Here is a 17,550-nt window from a genome sequence, read left to right as displayed (position 1 = left end):
AAAATCTTGTGAACTATCTTACAGTACAACCATATCAGCGGGAAATTCCACTTGAGGAAATTATGCAAGCTTACCTGATAGCTCCAACCCTGGGTTCCCAGATTGCTAGTTGTTGTCTCTGATATATTCAGGCATCTCGCCTGGCCTGAGTAATTGTAATATATATTCAGAGCTTGGAAAATATTCTCCAGCAGCTGTGCATCAGATAAACTGGGATTGTTCAAATACTTGCACACTACCTGTCATTTTAAAGAGACATAAAAGAAGAAGAGTCAGAATATATTTATAAAATCATAATTTTAATGAAATAAAGAAGAAATATGACTGTGATTTGCCTATAAAATAATCTTAAACATCTAATAGCATTGCTTGACAATTTCTATCTCTTGAGTATAATCCTGTTCATAAATGAATAAACCATTACTCTCCAAGTGTAAAATTTAAATTACTCTCCAAGCTATAGAAATAAACCAAAGGCATTTGTATGGTATGCAAAGTATTCCACACCTACCACTGTAGCCTCATCTTTTTTGCACGCTTTGTTCCAGCCTAGCAAAACCATTCTCAACACACCAGGGTCTTTTTCTCCTCTTTGCCTTTGTTCACCCTAAAATACCCTTTTCTCACTCTCGCACTCCAGTAATGTCTGGCAAACACCAATACACCTTCTATAATACTTAGCTCAGGTATCACTTCCTCTATGAGGCCATCATTAGCTATGCCCTCAAGTTGGGGAGAACTAAACCACTACTCCCTTTGTGTTTCTACTTATACCCTGTACTTGCTTCTATCAAAACCCCTGTAACACTGTACTGTACTCATTTGATTCCACAACATCCCCCTCAGCACTCAGCAAGGTATCTGACAACTAAATGCTAGCTGAATGAATAAATACATTTTTGTGAAAATGTAAAATTTATAAAATTTCTTATGGAAAAACTATACCAAGCTCCAGTATCTGTGGTGTGATAAGAAATATATCAGGCAGCAACCCAGCTTCCAAATATTCCTGCCACTAGACTATCATCAGCATCTGAAATCTAGTACCTAAAAATCACAGAATACTTGGGGTCAGAAGTGAGGGCAGGAATGACTAGATAGAGGCATGGGGGAACTTTCAGGGGTAGGGAAATAATCCTGATCTTCATGGAAGTCTGGGTCACACAACAAACAGTTCACTTGCGATTTGTGCAATTCACTGTATATAAATTTTATCTCAAAAAAAAAAAAAAAGAAATACTGAACTTTAATTAATGATGATAAAGGTGAAGTATCCCTGAGAAGTATACTGATGTCTGCAACTTATTCTGAAATGCATTTTAAAAATAAGATGGAATGAAGGATAGAGGGATGGCTAGCCAAAAATATCTGTGCTAAATCAAATCTAGCAAAATACTTTTATAGAATTTAGGTGGTATTTTTAATGGGTGTTCACTGTCCAATTATTTCAGTATTTCTGTGTTTGAAATCTTTCACAATAAAATACTGGGGAAAAATCACAGGCAATGGTTTCACAGCTGCATAATACCACCACTTACTGATTATTACTGAGCTCTGGGTTTACAACCATTGTATTATATAATCCTCAAGCAATCCTATCAGATATATTATTGTCCATTATTTTACAAAAAGAAACTGAATCTTATGTTAAATCACTTTACTCGAGGTCATCCGCCTAGTAAATGTTAAGATCTAGATATAACCCAGATCTCTCTAGCTATGAAATAGGCATCTTATCCATTATGCTACACGGCTTAGGGAGCATCCTTTGTAAAACTGCAAATAGCCCCGATGGCAAGGGAAACACACTCAGCTTGCATCATGAAGTCAGTGATTTGGTCCTTTCTCATTTTATATGGAAAAGATGTATACAACAGGCAAGTCTGATTTTAAAAAAAGAGACAGGAAGAGAGAGGGACAAGCTGAGAGAAAAAGGAGCCAGGAAAGAAAGAGCCTAGTTACCCTACTTCAGGGAGAGACTCCACGCAACAGGAGCAACAAGGCCCAGGCTGGGGACATGCCCAAAAAGGAGGCACTGAGAAAGGAAGTGAACAGCAGAAAGCAAACCCAGCCTCTCCTCCTAGTTCTGTTTAGGACCAGTTTCCAGCAACACCTTTCTAAAAAAAGAGGAAATGTGAAAAGACTGCAGAAATGAATCATAAGGAAAATTCAAAGTCTCTCTCCAAATGCACTCAGCACAAAAATATTTCTGTGAAATGTTGAATGGCACTTTGTGAAAAAAAGGTTTCAGAGTCAAGTAATTTTAAGAAATATTGTGTCAGCAAATGTGAACAGTTTACTTGACTGCGGGAATACTCAGAGCCTTTAACATGCTCAACTACAACATGACTTTCCAAAAGGGATAGAGAGTGTGCACTACTTCCAGTAAGTTTTTGGAAATAACAAATGTAAGAAAAGTCAGAAATTGGGGCGCCTGGGTGGCTCGGTCGGTGAAGCGTCTGACTTCGGCTCAGGTCATGATCTCACGGTTTGTGAGTTTGAGCCTGCATTGGGCTCTGTGCTGACAGCTCAGAGCCTGGAGCATGCTTTAGATTCTGTATCTCCCTCTCTCTCTCTGAGCCTCCCCTGCTTGTGCTCTTTCTCTCATTCTCTCGTTCTCTCAAAAACATACATTTTAAAACATTAAAAAAAAAAAAAAAAGAGCCTGGGACCAAAACATACATGCTTATAGTTTATTTGGGAATGTGATCCCAAAGAAGATAAACAACAGGGACAGAAAAAGGTAAGGAAAAAAAGGTGATACGGAAATGTGTACCAGGTGGTCACCACCATGGTCTTCATAAGGCGCCTATAAGGGATCTTCATGGAATTCCTCAGAACCCTTGTGCACTATGGGTGAGAATATAAATTGGTACATTGTGGAAAACAGTATGGAGGTTCCTCAAAAAATTAAAAATAAAACTACCATAAAATCCAGCAATTCCACTTCTAGGCATATATTCAAATGAAAGGAAATTAGGATCTAAAAGAAATATCTACACCCCCATGTTCACTGCACCATTATTCACAATAGCCAAGATAAGGAAACCTAAGTGTCCATTGATGGATGAATGAATAAGGAAAATGTGAGATGTATATAAATGAAATGGAATATTAATCACTCTTTAAAAAGAAGCCTTGCCATTTGTGAGAATATGGATGAAACTGGAAGACATTACACAAGCCAGATACAGAAAGACAAACATTGTATGATCTCAGTTATGTGTAGAATCTAAAAAAGTCAAACTCATAGAACCAAGGTAGAATGGCAGTTGGTAAGGGCTGGGGGAAGGGCGATGGGTAAATGCAGAAATGTTGGTCAAAGGATATAAACTACCTTCAGTTATAAGATGAATAAGTTCTGGAGATCTAATGAAGATATTGGTGACTACTATTAATAATACTTGAAATCTTCCAGGAGAGCCCCGCGTCGGGCTCTGTGCTGACTGCTCAGAGCCTGAAGCCTGTTTCAGATTCTGTGTCTCCCTCTCTCTCTGCTCCTTCCCTGTTCATGCTCTGTCTCTCTCTGTCTCAAAAATAAATAAACGTTAAAAAAAAAAATTAAAAAAAAAAAGAAAAGTCAGAAATTAAGATGTCCAGATAACCTGGATATACCTTTAAAAAGTAACAGCGAGGTCATAAGAGTAAGATAAACCTGAAAAGGTGTACGTGAAGAAACAGTACTGAGCTAACCTCAGAGCTTCGCAAACCTGTTAAGCCTAAAGCAATAAGAAAATGAAAGCTGAAGAAAAAAGGCAAAACAGTGTTTTACTTTTCTACAACTTTCATTTACTCATGGTAAGTCAAAAAATACCTAACAGTTGTTGGAAAATGTCCCTAAGAAATATGCCAATAAGAAACACTCAAGAAAATATGGAAATCAAGAACCAATCACAGAATTTGTTAAACTACTTATTGCCAACAGTTGGTCAGCATTGCTTCCTGACTGTGGACACTAACGGTAGATTCAGCTGTTTCCAAATGCAGCATAAAGGTATGGAATGGACCCGCGGAATGCATAGGAGAGCATTATGTCCAAGCACAGCACAGTAGATGAGGCAGGGTGACAATGTAAGCCAGGCAGGAGGAAAAGGGAGCGCTGATGAGCAACAACAAACAAGTTGCCTAAAACTCTGTTAAAGAACAGTAGCAAGTAAGTGTGACTCACATGCTGGCATCAGATCCCCTCTCAGAGCTAGAACACTGGGCCTCTGTCAGGCAAAGAAAAGGAGTCCCCATGAATAGCCATCTCTGCAAACAGCAGTTACTGTCACTCCTTAAAAGACACAGGCATGGCTGGGGACCGACACCGGCTGACAATACTTGGGTTTCGGCAGTGCCAGTTACTCAGAGGGAACATCGTGGTCAGAAACTTGGCGTCTACTAATAGAAATTCCATATCCAGATTAAGGGCACTCCTGGGCCCACTGTCCTCTGTAAGGTCAGGGCTCCCTTGGAGCACTGGGTCCAGTTCCGAGCACCACACTTTAAAAAGGACACTCACCAACATGAGAAAATGTAGAGGGGAGCAATCAGGATGGGGAGTTGAGGAAAAGTTGAGGCAATCCTACAATTGTTTCTTTGTATCATTTTTCCAATCTTTCAGTACTACAAATAAGGCTACAATAAATAACCTTGGGCCTAAATCTTTACGTACACCCTGAACTGTTTTCTTGAGATAAATTCTTAGAGGAGTTATTAGTTCAAAGGAAATAAACATTTTTAAGGCTTTTGCTACATCAAGCTGCCTTATAGAAAGAAAGTACCAATTTATAATCCTAGTGGCACATTAGCTAGAAGGCCTAAAAAAACTTCTTTTTGTAAAATGTTTACAATTTTTTTTTAGTAAAATATTTACAAATTTACTAAGGGAATTTTATTATTTTAGGTGCTTCTAAAGTTCCTTTCTAAGTGAAAAATTCTGTGAGTACAAGCATCATTCTCTAGTGTAAACAACACAATCTCTACATATCTCTGTACACTACCTTAACAATTATGGTAGCAAAGAGTGAATAAAGTTTTCAAAAAACTACTGGAGTTATACTAGCAAAACCTCAGCACTATTCCCATGTTTATTCAAAAAAAGATAATCATGCACTTTTATAGAAGATCCACAGGATGCACAAAACTTCTCTAAATGTTAAGTTGCACCATATGAAGTTGCCATGTTCATAAGTCAAACACAGTTAGATATTAGCATCTTTGGTTCAACTTCATCTAATACTCCCTTCACCTTAAGCCTGATAATGTGCAGTTATTAGCCAATTGAGGAGTACAAGTACTTAGCCTGTTGATTGTTAATTGAGGGCCTGTAATAACAAGGAAAGAGTCTCTGCCAACCACTTCCATTCAGAATACTCAACACTCATGTAGCCCCTGTACTATATTTCCTATTTATCTTGTGGACACTCTCAAATTAGCTTCTTTCAAACACTTTCTATATAAGGTATAGCATTTCTATTTAGGTCATAAATTCAGTGATATGAGAGCAACTGGGACTGAGGCTGCTAGTCAAACTTGTGGTTCCTTGTGGTCAGGTACTTTCCCTATGATGACCCAGGGGAAAACATATAATGACCATCCCCATATCACAGAGGAGAAAACAAGCTCAGAGAGGTCTGGCTAAAGATATACAATTTTAAAACTCTGAATATAAGTTCTGAACCCACACTTTGGCCACAAAGTCCTACTACAACACTGCCTCTTTGTTACTATATACAACAATAATAGCTCTTGTTATTATTATATAATTAGTATCAATTTAGTGCTTACTAAGCACTGGGTCCTATTAAATTCTCATAATGACCCTAATAATTACTAGTAATTACAATTACTATTATCCCCACTTTGCAGATGAGGAAACTAAAGAACAGAGAGGTTAAGAAACCTGTCCCAGTCACACAGCCAGAAAGTGGCAGAGCTGGCATTCAAATGCAAGATTCGCTGTGGAGCTTCCATTTGTAACTGCCAATACTACACATACTCAACTTCAAAACTGTAGTGTAAGAGAAAAATAACAACACAAACAGTGCCTAAATATACCTGTAGTCTCACGCTTAATTTGTTAAGCAAAAACATTGTTTTAACGTTTATTCATCTTTGAGAGACAGAGAGAGACAGAGCATGAGTGGGGAAGGGGCAGAGAGAGGGAGACACAGAATCCGAAGCAGGCTCCAGGCTCTGAGCTGTCACTACAGAGCCTGATGCGGGGCTCGAACTCACAAACTACGAGATCATGACCTGAGCCGAAGTCGGATGCTCAACCGACTGAGCCACCCAGACGCTCCGCAAATTTTTTTATTCTTAGATTATCTTTATATTTTTCTAAGTTTGTTTTACATAAAAACTTAAATAAAAGGGATTCTGTGGCAATGTAAAAACCAAACAACTTTTTTTTTATCATGCAACAAAAAAGAAAACTGTAAAACAGTAGAGTAATTCATATGAGGCTCAAAAATCAACATATGAAATAGACTTAATTCACTTTCTATTTCCTAGAACAAAGATGAACATTCAGGAAAAACTTAAAAAGAGCATTAGAAGTCCATTTTAATAATTCTTGTTTTAAAGAGTGTAGAAATCACGGTGAAAGAACATTTCAATCTTAGTACCAAACTAATTAGCTCTATACCCAGATATTTAGAATCTCCCCTTTGATCCCACATACACTAGACAGTGTAAAGATAATGATTTGTTTAAAAGCTTTATGTGTCCCCTTACCTATAAGGATAAACGTCTGAATAAGAGAAATAAAAAGGGGGCAAAGAAAATTTTTTAAAAGAAGGAAAGATGGGTTAAAAAAAAAAAAAGACCAACCTCCTCTCAGAAAGTATGGCCCATCCACATTAGAGAAAGGATTAAGCAGATACATTCAGCTTTTCTAACAGATTTTCTTTCTCTACGGCTTCAATACCCCTCTCACACTCACAGATAATCACATTAGTTTTGTCATTAAAAGCTCCCTTTTCATAGAATGCACCTAAACCGCTTAAACCACCCAGAGAGGTCGCATACATTATCAAACACCAAGACAAACGGAAGAGATTTTCCATTTTATGTCTTATTATTTCACTACATCTAACTGCATGCTCAGAAGGCCAAGCCAAAAGATTTGGTGAGTTATCAGCTAAAAAATTATTCCAAAATCAATAACCGCTATAGTATCCTTAAAAACTGTTCTTTAAGCTGAGAAGAGACCTAGTAGTTTCTATGCTGACAGAGCAGTCAAATGACAGAGAGGTTTTCTATTTCCCTTTTCTCTTCTTCCTTGTGCTCTCTCAGCCAAGTCCATGATTATTTCTGCATGAATGTTGCAGCTTCTGTTAACAGTAAACAAAAGCAAATGGAGTCTGAGTGTGCAAAGCCCACAAACAAATTAAAAAGAACGATACTTGAGTTGACACGGAAAAGGCATTCAATCACTGCCTCTGGATCTTTCAGAACCATACAGGGTCCAGGCAGAATTGGAAATCACCTACTTTTTTTCATAACCCAACTGTTACACATTATCTCACTATCCTAAGCCTAAGTTACAGACTTAGAAAAGGACGGCTGTTTGTCAGCCTTTTAAAAAGGAGGAAGTGTATCAGAGGGAGGAGGAGTTATGGTTAAATGGAACTATCCAAGTGAAAGAGCGGTCCCCAACTGGGTAGTGTTCCTGGGATTAGTGGGTTGGGAGAACAGAGAGGAGGTCAAGAAAGGAGAAATAGAATGAACAGTGAAAGAAAGTGATCTGAAGCTAAAAGTTTGGGAGGGAGACATGTAGTAGAAAAACTTTGAAATCATATAGGATAAAACTGGAAATAGAGGCAATGGAAAGTTCTCAAGCAGGGGGCAATGAGAGATTTCTTTTGGTTGGGTGCAGGCAAGAAACAGAAACATAAATATATTATAAGCAACCAAGAATTCCTTAATATGCCAAAAGAAAGGATGAAACCAGTAAGAAATGACTGAAGAGAATAACAAGAAGTAGTCCTGGAGAAAAGAAGTAAAACCTGATTGTCGGGCAAAGACACAAATCACCTTGCCTTAAAAATAAACTTTTATAATGCATATATACAGAAGATAAAAGGACTGTGCTAAATCAAAAATAAATGGCAGAATATTTGAGATATACTCTACTAATTTTGAATGAATGAATTTTTAATGAATACTTAGGAGAGAGGAAGGATAGGATATTTATTTACATGTGAGATGCATCAGCAAATTTTTCAAAAGGAACATTAAAGAAAAGGGGAGAAAAGCAAAGTTAGTGTCCTTGTTCCAAATCATAATACAAACGAATACAAAAAAGCTGTATTCCTCTGGCTTTTTTCTAAATCAGGGGTTGGCACACCCCCAGGCCAAATCCAGGCTACTGCTTATTTTATAAATAAAGTATTATTGCATAGTCTTCCTCATTTACTTGTATTTGCCTATGGCTACTCTCCTGCCACACCTGCAGAACAGAGCAACTGTGACAGAGACCAAATGGCCCATAAAACCTAAAATTTTTATTATTAGCTGTTTACAAATAAAGTTTGCCAACTTCTGTTCCAAATACCAAGGGAATTCCCTGTATGTTTTTGATTTATGTATTTATTTTGAGAGAGTGATAGAGTGCAAGCAGGACAGGGGCAGAGTGGGAGACAGCAAGAATCCCAAGCAGGCTCCGCACTGACAGTACAGAGCCCAGCGCGGGGCTTGAACTCATAAACTGTGAGATCATGACCTGAGCCGAAATCAAGAGTTGGACACTCAATTGACTGAGCCACCCAGGCGCCCGATTCCCATAAGCTTATCATGTGACAACTCATTTGTTCTTCAAATGGGCATAAAAATGCAAACTTAATTTTCACTTTGTAAACAGACTATAGTTAAATTTGATAGTTGTCACAATGTGGCTAGAGATCCACCCCAAAATCCAGCCAAAACCTCTCCTAATCCAGTGCGATATGGTAAAAGATCAGAGGCTCTGAACAATGGTAGACCCAAGTTCAAATTGTGCTTTCCCCATTTCTTGACTGAGCTTAAATTTCCACTCCATTGTACCTCTTTTTCCCAGAGTATTTTTGTGGGGATTATATGGGACAGCATATATGAAAGTGTTCTGTAAATAGTAAAATAAGAGAGATAAGGCATTATTAGCACAAAGACATGTATGGAGGCTAACTGGCTCAAATTTAGTTTTTTTCTCATTATTTTGATCCAGGTTTTCTTACCATGAGAGAGATCTGATCTTTTAAATAACTCTGTATTGTCTAAATTCAATTGAATTCAATACAAATTTACCTCTGGCCTGCTATGTGCAAGACATCCACTTCTCATTCTAGTTTTTAGATGAAGAATAGGATCTCTAATAGCAAATGACCTTGTTCTATTTGGGTTACAAAGTTTTAAGTAAAATGTTCATTTAATAGTTCAAAGGGACTTATGGGGCACCTGGGTGGCTCAGTCAGTTAAGCGTCTTGACTTCAGCTCACAGTTCATGAGTTCAAGCTCCACATCGGGCTCTGGGCTGACAGCTCAGAGCCTGGAGCCTGCTATGGATTCTGTCTCCCTCTCTCTCTGCCCCTCCCCTGCTCACACTCTCTCTCTGTCTCTCTCTCTCTCTCTGTCTCTCTCTCTTTCTCTAAAATATAAACATTAAGAAAAAAATTTTTTTAAATAGTTCAAAGGGACTGTTAAGTTCAAAGTGCTTTTGAAAACTGGTTTTCATCTGACCAAGTCTATTTATATTTCCAGCACTCATTCTACCTGTAGAATCAATTATATTCTCTAAACTTAACCATCAAGTTAGCCAAACTTTAATTTTAAAACTAATAAGAATATTCTTTACAAAGAAATGCTTAAAAGAGGATGAATACACAATAAAGAATTTTGTCATGAAAAGAACTTTAAAATTTATGGTGTGATGTATCTTTGCAGTTTCCACAGTACTTTCATGTCTAATATTTTATTTGATCCTCAGCACAACCCTATGGAGAATGTAAGTATCATTACCTCACTTTGCAGAGGAAGACAGGGAGGCTCAGGAAGAAGACAGCCTTGCCCAAGATCACACAGCTTGTATATGGTGGTTCTGGATCAAAGATCCAGAGTCAGTACTCCTTCCACTCCACCCTGCTGCATGGGGATCACTCCTTTATGATATGTCGAGCACTTAGAACACATTAGCAGTTGACTGAGTCATAACACTATGATAGCAGTTGCCTTTTATTAAGCACTAACCATATATGACATAGGTCTATGTGTCTCAGATGTATGACAAAGATGGAGTAAATTGTGCATGCAAAGTGTACAGCACAGGACTTGGCACACAGTAATCGTTCCATTAGCAGCAACTACCGGTCTTAGCTCTAAATCATACAACTCTATAATCTATACATTTATCTCCTTTATTCAAATCAGAGGAAACTGATGTTTACAAACATTAGGTAAGGTGTCCAAGGTTGAGTAACCAGAAAGTGACAGAAGCCAGAATTTCTGCCCAGGTTGGTCATACTCAGAGCCCTGTTGTCATTGGAAATTCCTCTGATGCTAAAAGTCACAGAAAGCACCAGTTTAAAAAACAAAACAAAAAGAGAGAGAAAAGTTCATATTAAAAGTGATGAAGGAGAGGGGCCTGATGGCTCAAGTCCCTTAAGCATCTGACTTTTGATTTTGGCTCAGGTCATGATCTCACGGTTCATGAGATCAAGCCCCATGTTGGGCTCAATGCTGACAGCATGGAGCCTGCTTGGGATTCTCTCTCACCCTATCTCTCTGCCCCTCTCCCTTCTCAAAATAAATAAGTAAACTTAAGTAAAAAAAAGTAACGAAAGGATATTTTCCTATTACCTTGATAGGCCAAGCAGGCAAAGGCTGTAAAAAGTTAGACTCGTAAGGGTAGTCCACCATTGCCAGATTTATCCAGGTTTCAGAGATCCAGCCTTTCAAATGCTGAACATCCTGCGAATTTCTTAATGGGGTACATAAGTGAAGGGCTTCAGAAAGCCAATGCAAGCCACTGCCTGAAAACAGAATCACATTGTTGGAATATAAAAAGCACTACTTGACAGAAGGCTTTACTGATCACTTGGTATTTTAGAAAATTCAATCTTCTATACCATTTCTCCAAGTATGCTTTTTCAACATTCAATAAAATATTTTTAAAGCAACTGGAAAATCCCATGATAAACAAGTTGTCTATCTTCATGGGGTGTGCCAGAATTTATTTGAATTATTTCCTGTTTCAAAGATACTTTTGAAATAAGTAAATAAATAAACAAATGGAACATTAGAGAGCAATCAGAATGCATAAACCACAATGAAATAAAACAAACAGAAGTATCTGACAAACATAGTGTTGATCAAAAGACAGCAGATACAAAACATAGTACTATGTTCTTGATTACAGTGGATGATTATTATACTAATATACCATATTGGTTATGTTTCACTCCATGAAAATTCATCAAGTGATGTATTTTGATTTATGTACTTTTCTGTATGTTATACTTAAAAATAAAAACAAGCAAATGTTGAATTTAACAAGTGAAAGGTAAAACACTCCATGATTTTATTCTATTAATTAAAGCTTACCTGTTCTTGCGAGTCGAGTAATAGCACCCCAGGAATTGTGGATGGTCTCTGAACAATTTGGGCCACTTTTCCTAAAATCTTCAGTTACGATCTTCATAAATACACCACAAGGTACCAGATTACCAAAATGCCAGATGGGGGCAGAGGCTGCAAGAGCTCTAAATTGGAAGGAAAATAATAAAGGCAAACAGAAAAAAAATGTAACTCATCAAATTCAAGTTTTAAAATTGAAACGGACATTGAACAAAAATGGTGAGAAAAATAACAGCTGTTAATGAGATAAAAACCAGAAATCTCAGTACAACAGAAACAAATATCTAAGTATGCTGTGACAGTATTAAGAAGTGCTCATGTCCAATGAATAGCCACTTCTCCAAAGAAGACATCCAGATGGCCAACCAACACATGAAAAAATGCTCAACATCACTCATCATCAGGGAAATACAAATCAAAACCACAATGAGATACCACCTCACACCTGTCAGAATGGCTAACATTAACAACTCAGGCAACAACAGATGTTGGCGAGGATGTGGAGAGAAAGGATCTCTTTTGCACTGCTGGTGGGAATGCAAACTGGTGCAGCCACTCTGGAAAACAGTGTGGAGGTTCCTCAAAAAATTAAAAATAGGACTACACTACGACACAGCAATTGTACTACTGGATATTTATCCAAGGGATACAGGTGTGCTGTTTCGAAGGAGCACATGCACCCCCATGTTTATAACAGCACTATCGACAATAGCCAAAGTATGGAAAGAGCCCAAATGTCCATCGATGGATGAATGGATAAAGATGTGATATATACGTACAATGGAGAATTACTCAGCAATCAAAAGGAATGAAATCTTGCCATTTCTAACTATGTGGATGGAACTAGAGCGAAATTAGTCAGAGAAAGACAAATATCATATGACTTCACTCATTTGAGGACTTTAAGATACAAAACAGGTGAACATAAGGGAAGGGAAGCAAAAATAATATAAAAACACGGGGGGGGGACAAAACATAAGAGACTCTTAAATGTGGAGAACTAACAGAGGGTTACTGGAGGGTTGTGGGAGGAGGGATGGGCTAAATAGGTAAGGGGCATTAAGGAATCTACTCCTGAAATCATTGTTGTACTACATGCTAACTAAGTTGGATGTAAATTTAAAAATTAAAAAAATAAAAATAAAAAAAGAAGTGCTCATGTCCAACATAAATGCATTTACCCAACCACCATATGAGGGTATTTCATCCTGAACCAGGCTGCAAGCATGCCACCATAAGAGCCCCCTAGGGCAATGACAGGTTGATTTTTAGCTCCTGGGATTGTTCTTTTCAAGTATTTGATTAACACTGCAAAATCTGCCAGAGCTTGTTCTGATGTCAGATAATTCAAGTATCTGGAATCCTAAAGAAAAGTAACAAAGAACAAGTATAAATGTGCACATAATAGCAGCTTAGGCATAGCATAGATCCAGGGAAAAAGCCAGTCAGATAAGTTTTACTCCAAATAGAATTTCTAGGCTATTGAGTTAAAATGCCCAGTCAACACAATAACAATGCTGATTTAAATAAATCATTAAAAAATTATTTCAAGTTTGTGCGAAGAACATAATGCATTCTGCATTCAAATGTAATTTCTATTAAATGCTATTTACCAAAGACCTTGTTGAGATTGTAGAAACAATAGAAACAAACTGTAATATTTAATAGTAAATGTGATGGAATACAATTCTCAGCTTAACAGACAACTGCTGTATTACAATTTTTATTACTTTTTTTTAATGTTTATTTGTTTTTGAGAGAGACAGACAGAGAGACAGAGCACAAGCAGGGGAGGCGCAGAGAGAGAGGGAGACACAGAATCCCAAGCTGGCTCCAGGCTCTGAGCTGTCAGCTCAGAGCCCGTGGCCAGGCTCGAACTCATGAACCGCGAGATCATGATCTGAGCTGAAGTCGGATACTTAGCCAATTGAGCCACCCAAGGTGCCCCTACAATTTTTATTTTAAATTTTGAAACATTTAAAATGGCTACTGGGGCACCTGGGTGGCTCTGTTAAGCATCCGACTTCGGCTCAGGTCATGATCTCGTAGTTCATGAGTTCGAGTCCAGCCTCAGGCTCTGGGCTGACAGCTCAGAGCCTGGAGCCTGCTTTGGATTCTGTGTCTCCCTCTCTCTCTCTGCCCCTCCCCTGATTGTATTCTCTCTCTCTCTCTCTCTCTCTCTCTCTCTCTCTCTCTCTCTCAGTCTCAAAAATAAACATTAAAAAAAATTTAAAAAATAAAATGGCTACTATACAGGCAAAGGTAGACTGAATCTTGTGAAAAACTGAAGAATCATCAATAAAAATCAAACTCATCCTTCCTTATCAGAAAGATTATCATTATATCTGCATACCAACAACTGGAAATTACCCTGTTGTAAACAACTATAAAATTGGAGTTACAAAATGCAATACAGCAACTACATCCAGGCATTAGAAAACAGGCAACACAAGACGTTGATCCCTGAGAGAAGGATATTCATAAAGTAAGCCCCATGATCACTGTCTCTCTGCCTAGAGACAATTTCCTCAGTGCAACGTAGGGGGGTAAAGCTCAGAGTCCTGCCAAACTAAGGGAGCTAGTAAAGTGTGTGATTGGACTCATAGGTGGAATTTGAGAAACTCAACAAATGAACATAGGGGAAGAGAAGGAAAAACAAGATAAAAACAGAGAGGGAGGCAAACCATAAGAAACTCTTTTAAATACAGAGAACAAACTGAGGGTTGCTGGAGAGGGTGAGGGCGGATGGATTAAATGGGTGATGGGCATTAAGGAGGGCACTTCTCAGGGTGACCACTGGGTGTCATATGTAAGAGATGAATCACCGGATTCTACTCCTGAAGCCAAGACTACACTGTGTGTTAACTAACTTGAAAATTAAAAAAAAAAAAGTATCTCTCCTTTAAAAGAAAAAGTCTTATTCCTCTCTCTTTGAGCTTGGGCTGGGCTTAGTGACTTGGTTCTAATTAATGTGTCAGAAGTGACGTATAACTTCCAATGTTAAGTCACAATAAGCACTGCAGTTTCCACCTTGCTCTCTCTTGAGCCACCCAGGGACCCCAAGATACATACTTTCTGACCTCTTACCTCCTCTTTCATTATCTATCACTAGTCTTTACTTCCAATTTTCTATGTATAATTGAGTGTCATTTTTTTCTAATCCTTGTATAACATTTGTAATATTAACCCCCATGCTACTGACAAATTCTGTGAGCACATGAAGGGAAAGAAGCGTATCAAAAAGAGCCCTTAGTTCCATTTTGCTAACAAAGTATGAACCACGGGGATCTAAGTGACATTATGTTTCTATCTGCAACAAGCTGACTTCTTCCAATTGTTTTAAGATCTATCAACTCTCCTAATCAGATAATTATGCAGAATAATAAGCTAAAGAATTGAGTTTCCCCCCATAGCCCAACAAATAGCAAATAGTTCTGTTCTTCATTCACAACACAAGAAATTTTCATTTATTTTATTTACTTATAATATGAGCTAATAAAACCTCTGAGAATGAAAATTAAAACTCTTTTCAGGGGTGCCTGGCTGGCTCAGTTAGTTAGGCATCAGACTTCAGCTCAGGTCATGACCTCATGGTTTGTGGGTTTGAGCCCCGCGTTGGGCTCTGTGCTGACAGCTCAGAGCCTGGAGCCTGCTTTGGATTCTGTGTCTCCCTCTCTCTGCTTCTCTCTCTCTCTCTCTCAAAAATAAACAAACACAAATATACATATATAAACTCCTTTCAAAATAGGCAGCCTAGAAAATTACTGGCCCCAAGTTCTTCTAAAAAGATGGTATATACATACTGGTAGTATGCATAATGATCTTAGGTAATCTTTTTTATTTTAATACTTGTTTTAATGTAATTTAGAAAAAAAAAAAACTAGTACATAAAACCCTTGTTAAGATAATGCAAAATTTGAAAAGTTAGTTGTTCAAAGACAAGTATTATGTAAATAATAGCACAGATAGCAAATTCATATACCCAGAGTCACTAAGTACATGAGTGACTCAGTTGAGGAAATAGTATCCTTTTTATTGGGTGTACAGTCTGTGGCCAAGGCCAAAACTCCTGTGAGATTAGGAAAGGTCAGAAGGGAATCCAAGTGGCTATTTGGACTCACTGAGACAGAGATAATTTGTCCTTATTTTATTGAAAAATACCTTTAAAAAAAAAAAAAGAAAAGAAAAATACCTTTTTAAACATTTGAGTGCTCATTATACTTTTTCCTGTGGTAGACCCAGTATATAATACATTATTAATATAATATATATTATAAGTGTATAATTTATAAAGTAGAATAATTTACTGATATTTCTGAAACAATGAGAAGTTCCCCTCACATTCTCTGCAACCATATCTTAAGATTTCCCACTGAGTTAAAAAATGATCAACATTAGAAATGATAATATTATAGTTTAAAAAGGGCTTGGAGGCACCTGGGTGGCTCAGTCAGTTAAGCATCCGACTTTAGCTCAGGTCATGATCTCATGGTTCATGAGTTTGAGCCCTGCATCAGGCTCTGTGTGGACTGCTCTGAGCCTGCAGCCTGCTTCAGATTCCGTGTTCCCCTCTTTCTCTGCTTCTCCCCCTCTCGTGCTCTGTCTCTCTCTGTCTCTCAAAAATAAATAACATGTTAAAAAAATAAAAATAAAAATAAAAATAAATAAAAAGCACCCAATCTGTTCAACTGCATATAAAAAAGGAAAGATTAAATACAAATTATTGAAATTTCAGACTATTCAAGCTAAAGCTATCATTTCTTTCTTAAAGTGGAACATGTAATTAGAACATGTAATACTCTAAACTTCAAAAAAATACCTTTTAAACTTAAAATTAAAAACTATACAGGCATACCTCAGAGATATTGCAGGTCTGGTTCCAGACCACTACAATAAAGTTAATATCTTAATAAAGCAAGTCCAATGACTATTTTGGCTTCCTAGTGCATATAAAAGTTATGTTTACACCATACTGTAGTCTATTAAGTGTGAATTAGTATTATTTCCAAAAAGATGTATACACTTTTTTATTTAAAAAAAATTTTTTTTTAATGTTTTTATTTATTTTTGAGACACAGAGAGAGCATGAGCAGGGGAGGGGCAGAAAGAGAAGGAGACACAGAATCAGAAGCAGGCTCCAGGCTCTGAGCTGTCAGCCCAGAGCCCAATGCAGGGCTCGAACTCACAGACTACGAGATCATGACCTGAGCCAAAGTCGGACACCCAACCGACTGAGCCACCCAGGCGCCCCAAAAGATGTATACACTTTAATTTAAAAATACTTCATTGATAAAAAATGCTAACCATCATCTGAGCTTTCAGTGAGTTTTTTTGAGCTTTCATCTTTTTTATCAGTGGAGGGTCTTGCCTAAATGTTGATGGCTGTTGACCAGTCAGGGTGGTGATTGCTGAAGGATGGGTTGGCTTTGGCAATGTCTTAAAACAAAACAACAATAAAATTTGCCATATCAATTGACTCTTCCTTTCATGAATGATTTCTTTGTAGCATGTGACGCTGTTCAATAGAATTTTCTCCTCAGAATTTTTTTCAGAATTGGAGTCAATCTTCTCAAACCCTGTAGCTGCTTTAAAGTTTGTTTAATTTTCTACATTCATTGTTGACATTTCAGCAATATTCACAGTATTTTCACCAGCAGCAGTTTCCATCTCAAGAAACCAATTTCTTCGCTCATCCATAAGAAATAACTCCTCATCCATGAGAAACAACTCTTCATCCATTCAAGTTTTATCACAAGATTTCAGCAATTTAGCACATCTTCAAGGTCCACTTCTAATTCTGATTCTCTTATTTCTACGACATCTGCAGTTACCTCCTCCACTGAAGTCTTTCTTGAAATCCTCACAGTCATCCACAGGGTTGAAATCAGCTTCTTCCAAACTCCTGTTCATGTTGATATTTTGACCTCTTCCCATGAATCCTGAATATTCTTCATA

General features: G+C 37.6%; 1 protein-coding gene across 4 annotated transcripts in view; it reads right to left on the bottom strand.

The window, feature by feature from the left end:
- PRCP (prolylcarboxypeptidase) overlaps nt 1–17,550 on the bottom strand; it is a 76,347-nt gene that overhangs the window by 9,513 nt on the left and 49,284 nt on the right. For all 4 annotated transcript variants that reach the window (XM_045038678.1, XM_045038679.1, XM_003992681.6 and 1 more), the window contains 4 exons: nt 12,777–12,958; nt 11,563–11,720; nt 10,819–10,991; nt 75–239 (listed from right to left, as the gene is read on the bottom strand). In XM_045038678.1, coding sequence (XP_044894613.1) covers nt 75–239; nt 10,819–10,991; nt 11,563–11,720; nt 12,777–12,958 — 678 coding nt within the window. The remainder of the gene's footprint in view (nt 1–74; nt 240–10,818; nt 10,992–11,562; nt 11,721–12,776; nt 12,959–17,550) is intronic.

The sequence above is a fragment of the Felis catus genome, chromosome D1 (genome assembly GCF_018350175.1).
Source record: "Felis catus isolate Fca126 chromosome D1, F.catus_Fca126_mat1.0, whole genome shotgun sequence".
Taxonomy (NCBI): domain Eukaryota; kingdom Metazoa; phylum Chordata; class Mammalia; order Carnivora; family Felidae; genus Felis; species Felis catus.
This window is presented reverse-complemented; position numbering and strand designations above follow the sequence as displayed.